Below are 8,154 nucleotides of genomic sequence, written 5' to 3' on the forward strand. Positions count from 1 at the left end.
AAGTTCTAGTGCTAATACTGTGCTGCTAATATTACCAATAGCAAGCCAAGTTAAAGTAGCTACTCTTTCAACAACTTTAGCCCTTCTGTTATCATAGTATAACAGCTACTTGTACACACATGTGTTTTGTCCAAACACAGATTTGAAGTCCATGTTCCCCTTTCCAGGGGTTATAATGAAAAGGTGCCCTCTGTAAGAAAATCAAGTATTAAAGCTTCACATGCTGTACCCAAACTTATCCTTGTAATTTACTTTTACTGTATATGCTAGCTAGAGATTTAACTGGAGGGTTTTATGAACTTTACATAGTCGATATAGTATGCAGGTTTTGCTTGAGCCATGGCACTCTACTACATTCATCAGTTTAGGTCAGTATAGACCTTTTTCACAGCAGACATTTAAGCAAATGTTACTAATAACATTAGCAATAGCATTGTTCTATTTTAGTCCAGTAAGACAGTGGAACAGTGGGTCAGCATACACAAAACTGGGACTCTGAAACTAAAGCAGCAAAGGAAAGTCCAGCCACGATTCATTTAATATTTTACACAGGTGCTTTATACTGTGGCAAGTCAGAGTTTCTTCTGTGGAAAAGGCTTAGGCCGTGAGGGCTGACTGACCTCAAGACTAGGGTTGTATGATTCTCTGACACCACAGTAAAAGTGCATGGTCAGATATCTGTATCTTTCACAGGCTAAAGTAAAAGCTACAGTTATTCAGTTGTCACATAAATCTACAAACCGCTGACACATTAAAGGAAAAAAAAAAGTCTCATTAAGGTGCTGGGGCATCATGAGCCACCAGTGCACGTCTCAGTGCTACAAGTCTCTGAACTCTGAAGGGATATAGGCAGCAATTTCCATAAAGAATTCCCTTTTTTTTTTTGTTTTTCTTGAGATTATGAAGCACCAGTCCCACATGTCCTAGCCCTGATGGGTTTAGATGTGGTGGCTGCAAAACCTGTAGCATATTGATTCACATCATTTCCTTTTTTGCCCTATTGATGGAGGCACTGTCTGTTTCTCTGCTCATTTTACAGTTTTTCTTTCTATGAGGCACCCCCCAGTTCATTATCAATGACACCTCTCCACAAAAGTCATTGTTGCTATTATTGATTAGAGTCTTTCACCATTTAGATTAATACTGACAAGGATGTCTAAACATCCTTAATAAATGGTATTTCCCCTTTTTATATATATATATATATATATATATATATATATATATATATATATATATATATATATAGGCAGAGTTCATGTGTCAGCAGAGCATCACATTATATTAGAATTGAGGGAACTGAAGTTGCTTGCTTCAGTTTCAGGTCGGTACTTCAACATGCACATTAACCAGGTGAGAATGAGCGAAAACAGGGCGAGGACACTGGCGACAAACAGGCAGACGGGGCCGACCGGCGAGGTCGTGCTATTGAAGTTATGTACAAAGATGAGGCCCAGAAACAGCAACACCACCATGGACACGAAGGAGAAGATGGCGCACACGCAGCCCGTCGCAAACGCAACTTGATTGCAAGTCTGACAGCTGCCGTCGCTCTCCTGGGAGGCTGCTGAGGAGCAGACGGACGGACCCGCGGTGTGGTCGTCCGTCGCAGAGCTCACACACTCGTCGTGCGTGGGCAGCGGCAGCGCCTCGGTCAGTGCGGTGTTGTCGGGGAGGTTGTGAACGCGGTATTCCGGTACCGGAGTTCGGTGGCGACACACAGGGCAACTCACTCTCCATCTCCGGCCGTCCCGGGAGTGCAGCACGTCGAGACACTCCTGGCAGAAGGTGTGGGAGCAGGCCAGCAGTTTGGGAGTGTGTTGGTCCAGGTCGAAGTAGTTATAGCAGATTTTACACTCGTATTCGTCGCTGAGGAACGAGTCGCTCCGGTCCGGCACAGAAGCGTCGGCCGCCTCCGCCATGTTCCGTCTAGAAACAGCTTTATTTCTCTATAGCCTGTTCTGTCCGTCGATGACCGGAATCACCGGATGATGAGAAAACATGTTTAGGTGTGAGAAATATCCACATCTCTCTACATTCCCCTGTACGAGTCAGTCCCGGTATCTGCCCCGTTTCCATCCGGTGGTGCGATAGGCTATAGCCTGCAGCTACCTAGACTTGTTGTGTAACCGGCCCGGGGCACAACCCGTGCACAGCGGCCATAGCCTACTGGGTCTTCATCATCATCGCTATCAAATTACCAGAACTGAAACCCCGTTTAGTGCTGATGGACTTGTAGCTACAAATTGATTTCCCAATTCGGTGTCTGTCACCTGGTTGATTTGTCACAAGTGTTGGTCATGTGTATACGGCGGGTTTAATCGGTCTGTTTAACCGTATAATTAAAATTTAGCGCCTGCGGTGACACTGTGCAGAGCGCCGTGTGTTTGTCCGGCTGCGGTTCAGCACCACAGGCAGTGGACAGCGCCGAGCAGCGCGGCCAGTGGTGACACCTTGAGCTGCGGCTCAGCACCGGTGTGCTGCACCGCAGTGGACACATCAGAGACCTCTGCACGTAGCCTACTGTAGCCTATGTGCTAACGAGTTTTACTTTTTCATAGAAATGCCGAGAACTTAAAAAAAGAAAAGAAAAAATAAAGGGGCATTTTCTACTAGGCTAAATGATTGAATGTGTTTATAATTATGTAGGCGTCATGCACCAATTAGGCTAAGGTGCCCAGCCAATAAGGGCTTACAAGACACATTTCATATTTAGACAACAAACAAAATCATCTAGGCGACAAACAAAACAAAAACCACATGGAATTCATATAGGCTAAATAATTCACTTTTTCTTATAGGCTAGTGTCCAGGCACTTTTTATGAAAGTAAAGACTTCTTTTCTGAAAAACCATTTTACCTCATCATCAGCCCAAAACAACTCTGGCATCACATTTGCATTTTCTGAAACAAAAACTGCCTGGCTTCGTCATATAACACACAATGAAACACGAAATGAAGTTCATCCTCAATTACATAATGTGCATAGTATTCCCACCTCAGGTAGTTCTGAGCTTTGGTTTAAACCAGATGTCATCAGCCCATTTTTCTTTATACTCAAGAAATAACTTCACAAAATTAACATTAGTGAAAATATGTTGTTGGTCGGCCTTGTTAAAAAATAGCAATCATTTCATGGCACCAAGGATAGTCATGTGCTACTCCTTCAAGGATGTTTCAGTCTGTTTTGCTTTCATGGAGACTCATTTAGGTTTTTCTTGCCTGTCATGTTGTGAAGGCAAGCAGTGGCTCAGAAACACATGCATTTGCAGCATTTTTGTCACAAGTATACACCTGTGAATGGCATTGTTTAGGCTGCATTGTAATCTTGTTAAAGCAGAAATTATAAATAAAAACAGATCCACCACTGCTGGAAAATCAATCAAATGGTGGTTTAGCAGTGTCACATCCCTTCCAACATCCTTTCCTGTTTGACTTCTCTGGATTAAAACCCTGTCTGCTATACACAAGAATAGCAGGCTAGACTGTTAAGTGAAAATAATTGACACTTCTTCACACATGATGGCGCACTGTCTGAAGACAACCCCAGTATGAAGGTGTGCAGTATGAGCTGTAAGATGTGTCCATCCATACATTGAGCTGACAAATGCCCTCTTGTGGCCACATCAATGCATGCACGCATATTTGCTCACTGATAGCATGGTAGACTTTGGTGATTGCATCCAGAGTCTAAGTGGATAAGAACTGCATGCAATAACACACAATTAATTACTTAACAACAGTGTGGTAACTGTAATGAGTTACAGTTGTTAATGAAAACAGTGTAATCACATTCAATATGCTTCAGGAACTATTTGTTGGAACAGAGGCGTGCTGAAAGGTGAATTTCGCAGCGAACACATAATTTGTTAAGTAAGTGAAATAATTCACCAGTGATCAAACATTTAAAGACCTATCAGACAGTATTCTTTACATTACAATAACATATAGAATTTTAATTAATGTATAGCTTATCTAATCTTTGGGGTGGAAGTTGGATATCCACTTCTAGGTGTTGTCAAAACAATAGATAACATGTGTTTGTGCTGCTTTCTGACATGAGGCAAAGTGTATTGTAAGACAGATAAGAATCTTACTTCAGGTAACACTGCAATGTTCATCATGGGACCATAAACTATTAGCTCACTGTTTTCAGTCCTTCAGTTTTGATGAACTGATAAAATAACCCTGCATGCCCAGAGGTTGTGTGGTTAACAAATGCTTCGCTCCTTTATTTCTTTTCTCCCTCTCACCTGGATTCACCTTCTGGGGTCTTTGTTATGATAACTGCAGTCAGTTTGAGTCACTGCTGAAATGTTGTGGGTCACATGTATTTGATGGGATCAAACACATCAGGAAAACACTGCATCTTTTGGAGGCACCTTGTAGCAGCAACATCCCAAGGCTACTAATCAGAGTGGATTTCCTCATTCTGAAGGAACAGCGTTTCTCAGATGTCTATCTATCTAAATGTCGACTTGGCCATTCTTCTAATCTGTTTCTCCTATTTCAAACAATGTCCGCTCTGTAGTCTTTGTGATGCAAAGCTCTTTTGAATTACCGGCTGTGAACTGCTGCAGGTTAATGAGGACAAAATATCAAACAAAACCAATGCTATATTTAAAAATCAATCAGATATTTGATTGGCATTAAACACGCATTCTTCCTAATCATTCATAATCATAATCGTAACATAAAATATAGTTTTTGTATTTACATCTACTACATAAATAATCACAGAATTAATAATTAATCTGCTTAACATTTAGTCCTAATAAATGGAAGACCTGTTACATTAAGACATAATTTCAGTGAAGACGGTACATTGGCTTCAGATTTGTAAAAAGCTGCCTCTGGGTGACATGGACAGAAATAATAAGGCTGTAAATCATTATTTCCAAAGCTGTGTTTGCAGTAATTCAAAGAAAACATTGGCCTTGACAATGATGAGCCCTCTGAGAATGACAGCGGTATAGAAACTGATATTATGGCACATTATTTGAAATTGCCTCACAGCAGTGGTGTGATTCTTTCAAGAACAATAAAGTTTAAGCACATGCTGCTTTACAATCTGTCTTTATAAACCTAAATGCTAATTCAGGTTTTCAACTTAAGTTGTCTCTTGCTCTGGCTTTTCACAGCATAAGATTGAGTTCCCCTCAACAGATACAGTATCTATTTTACAGCTGAAGAAATGCATGACTGACAATTTTAATTTTGAGAAGCTTGTTAGTTCAGCACTTGACTCCAAATAGTTTATGGTCAGATAATCACTGTTATGATTTCATTACATTTACATGTCTATCTATATTTGATCTTGTGTCTGTCGTGGTAATCATGAATGCTGAACAGCATTGGAAGTCCAAGATTTTTTCCAGTAGTCTAAATAAGCCCCATACTGACGCAGCATTATCACTATAGGGCCAAGCCAAGATCAAAACTGCCTGTGGGTTATTCGGCTATTAGACTAACTTTATCTTTAGTGGAGGCAGAGCAAATCATTGTGTTTATTTAATGTGTATGGTTTCAGAAATATAGCCTCCAAAGCCCCTGGCTTATTCTGTGCATATGCCTGGTAAATGCAATGTGCTCTTTCTTTTTTGGGGCCATTTTGTTCCTTATTTTTGATGCATTTTGTCCTCCACCACCACCACTGCACATTTCTGACTCAGCTTACCTCTCTAATTGATTTGACATGGTAGATCCAATATCCTTTTCATGATAGTCAAACTTTAGTGTGATAACCTGCCACCGCCCCTCCCCCACTGCCTCCACTCCTTCTTTTATGGACATATAATGTTTCCACATGTTCTGTGTCCACTGTTCACTCTTATACAGGGAATAAAAAAATATATGAGCCACATGCCGAGGGAGATGGATATGAAAGAGACAGAAAAGTGACTACTGCTGCAAATCTGACTAAAACAAATATGAAGAATCCTCATTCTGCATCCTTCATTAATATCTATGTGTGTGTGTTTTCTCTCTTCTCTTTTTATAAATGTAACTCTGTCAGGTCGGTAGCACCACAGAAACAGCTGGCTCTGCTTATTCCTATTTTCACATGGAGGATTTCTTCATCCATCACCATGTGACAGTCTTTTCTTTGTTGTTGATATGTTTAGACAATAATGCAGCAAGTATTGACAAATCCAATGGTGATCAAGTAATTATGTGGCAGAAGGTCAGCTCTGATGATGCCTCAGTTTGTCTTCTAAAGGTCATGACCAACCACTCATTCAAGGAATGCAGGTTGAGGAGGCCTCTGAACTGAACCAACCACTATTATACATGTACATAGCGTGGTGTTGTTCCTGAGGGAAAGGGGAAAAAATGTATCGGTCTGTTAAACACGCCTCATTATCATAATTATCAAAACTCGACAAGCTTCGAAAAAAGTCAAATGATCCCTCATGTGGCTCTATGTGTCTATAATCGACCATTTGCACGGATGTGTTACACCGCCGTGTGGCTCGACCACGGGTCTGCGCAGCAGCTATTGTTAAATTAGTGCAACTATTATATCAGATGAGCATGCAGAGCCTTTTAAGCGTAGTATGGTGGAACTCGTGGAAAGAAAAAAATAGATCCTCTTCTCCACCGATTTCTCGCCTGACTTCCACTGTCTGTGTACTGTCTGCTGGAAAGCATTTCCTCAGAGGCTATCAGCCTATATTTCAATGTAAACTTGTGGGGATTCATGGGAAATTACGACTGTGGTGTAACGTTATTACTGCCCTTTTTTGTACCTATACTAAAGGGGAGAGAATATAATTTTAAAAAGTCAACGAAAAAAATGAAATAATTAGCGTCACATACACAATGCCAGTAGTAGAACCTTACAGCGCTGCACACTTTACAGGCTGTAGACTGAATATATTATCCAATGGGCCTATTACAATGCAGCAATAACATGTGAGGAAGACTACAGGCAATGATGAAGATAATAATAATGATAACGAGAAAAACAACTTCGTGTCAGACATGATTCTATAATGAACATTAGTATAGGAATATGGGACCTATATATTAATCAAATGTCATCGTAGTCTCACCTGTTGCAGTTCTTTTCTTTTGTCTTCATGCAGTAAGTCCATGTTATTTTTTTCTCGCACGTGCCGTTGACTTTCTGCACATAAATGAGAGCTGCACTGCATGCGCATTGATAACATAAAATGTAATATTTAGTCTGTTTCCCCCAAAAAACATCGATGCGAAAAACAATAAGAGTAAATAATAGGCTGATTATATTAATCATTCTAACAAACCGTTTATTAATTATATAAAGGACCAATACAATGTGGTGCTGAAGTTAATGTCAATATGCCCTAATTATCAAGCGTTCAAGTGTAGTGTGTATGTGTTTGTGTGCGTACAGTAGCCTGTGTGTTTGTGTGGCTATAGGCCTACCTGAGAAGTTGCAATGTATAAACTCTCAATAAAAACTTCTTCATTGATAATAAACTCTATCATGGAGAGTGTGATTTTAACAATTAGTTATATTTGGGAGTCTATTTTATAAAATAAACCTGTAGGATTCTCTGTGAGTGTTTCGTGCATCAGTAAAGTTCCTTGTGCTGCAGAGGCTGAGCTGCTGACTCCTGACGATGAGGAGCAGGATGTAGGTAATCCCAGGGAAACAATCATCAGAGGTCATAATAACTACATCCTCACCCAGGTATTCGTTGAATAGGTTTTTATTAAAAGTTGTGCACTTTTGTCAAAAGTTTGAAGCTTGTGACACGACGTGCTGACCTCGTGAGGTCAACCCAGACAGAAGGGGAGCTCCTGCCGTCCAATCACAAAGCTCCCCCAGCCTCAGAACGTCCGGGTCTTTGACCAATCAGGAGGCGCAGCGCGGAGTCAGAGGGGACAGAGACCACAGATAAAATGTTTGACTTCCATCCATCCTCTCAAACCATCCTCCCAATCCTCGCAGGGACTGTTAGCAAACCTGCACTTTAGGTTTTTTTCATCTCTCACCTCAGTTTACACACCGAGCAGCGGATACGAGTCAGCTGGGATTCACTTTTCTTCTCAACCTGTTCACTCGAGGAAAACGGAGGCTCTGTTGCGTCGTCTGTTAGAGAAGGGCGAAGTAGCGACTATAAGAAAAAAAAAAGTGTTTTGTTTTCGTTGGATTAAAAGCGACTC

The 8,154-nt window shown here is 40.9% G+C and overlaps 1 protein-coding gene across 1 annotated transcript; it reads right to left on the reverse strand.

The window, feature by feature from the left end:
* Nucleotides 1-1,274: 1,274 nt before the first annotated feature.
* Nucleotides 1,275-1,922, reverse strand: LOC311000563 (RING finger protein 228-like; the record flags this gene model as incomplete). Its single annotated transcript, XM_083991302.1, has 1 exon — nt 1,275-1,922. The coding sequence occupies one exon, from the start codon at nt 1,920-1,922 to the stop codon at nt 1,275-1,277; it is 648 nt and encodes a 215-aa protein (XP_083847428.1).
* Between the last annotated feature and the right edge of the window lie 6,232 nt (nt 1,923-8,154).

Source organism: Trachurus trachurus (genome assembly GCF_905171665.1).
Source record: "Trachurus trachurus genome assembly, chromosome: 17".
Classification (NCBI taxonomy): Eukaryota; Metazoa; Chordata; class Actinopteri; order Carangiformes; family Carangidae; genus Trachurus; species Trachurus trachurus.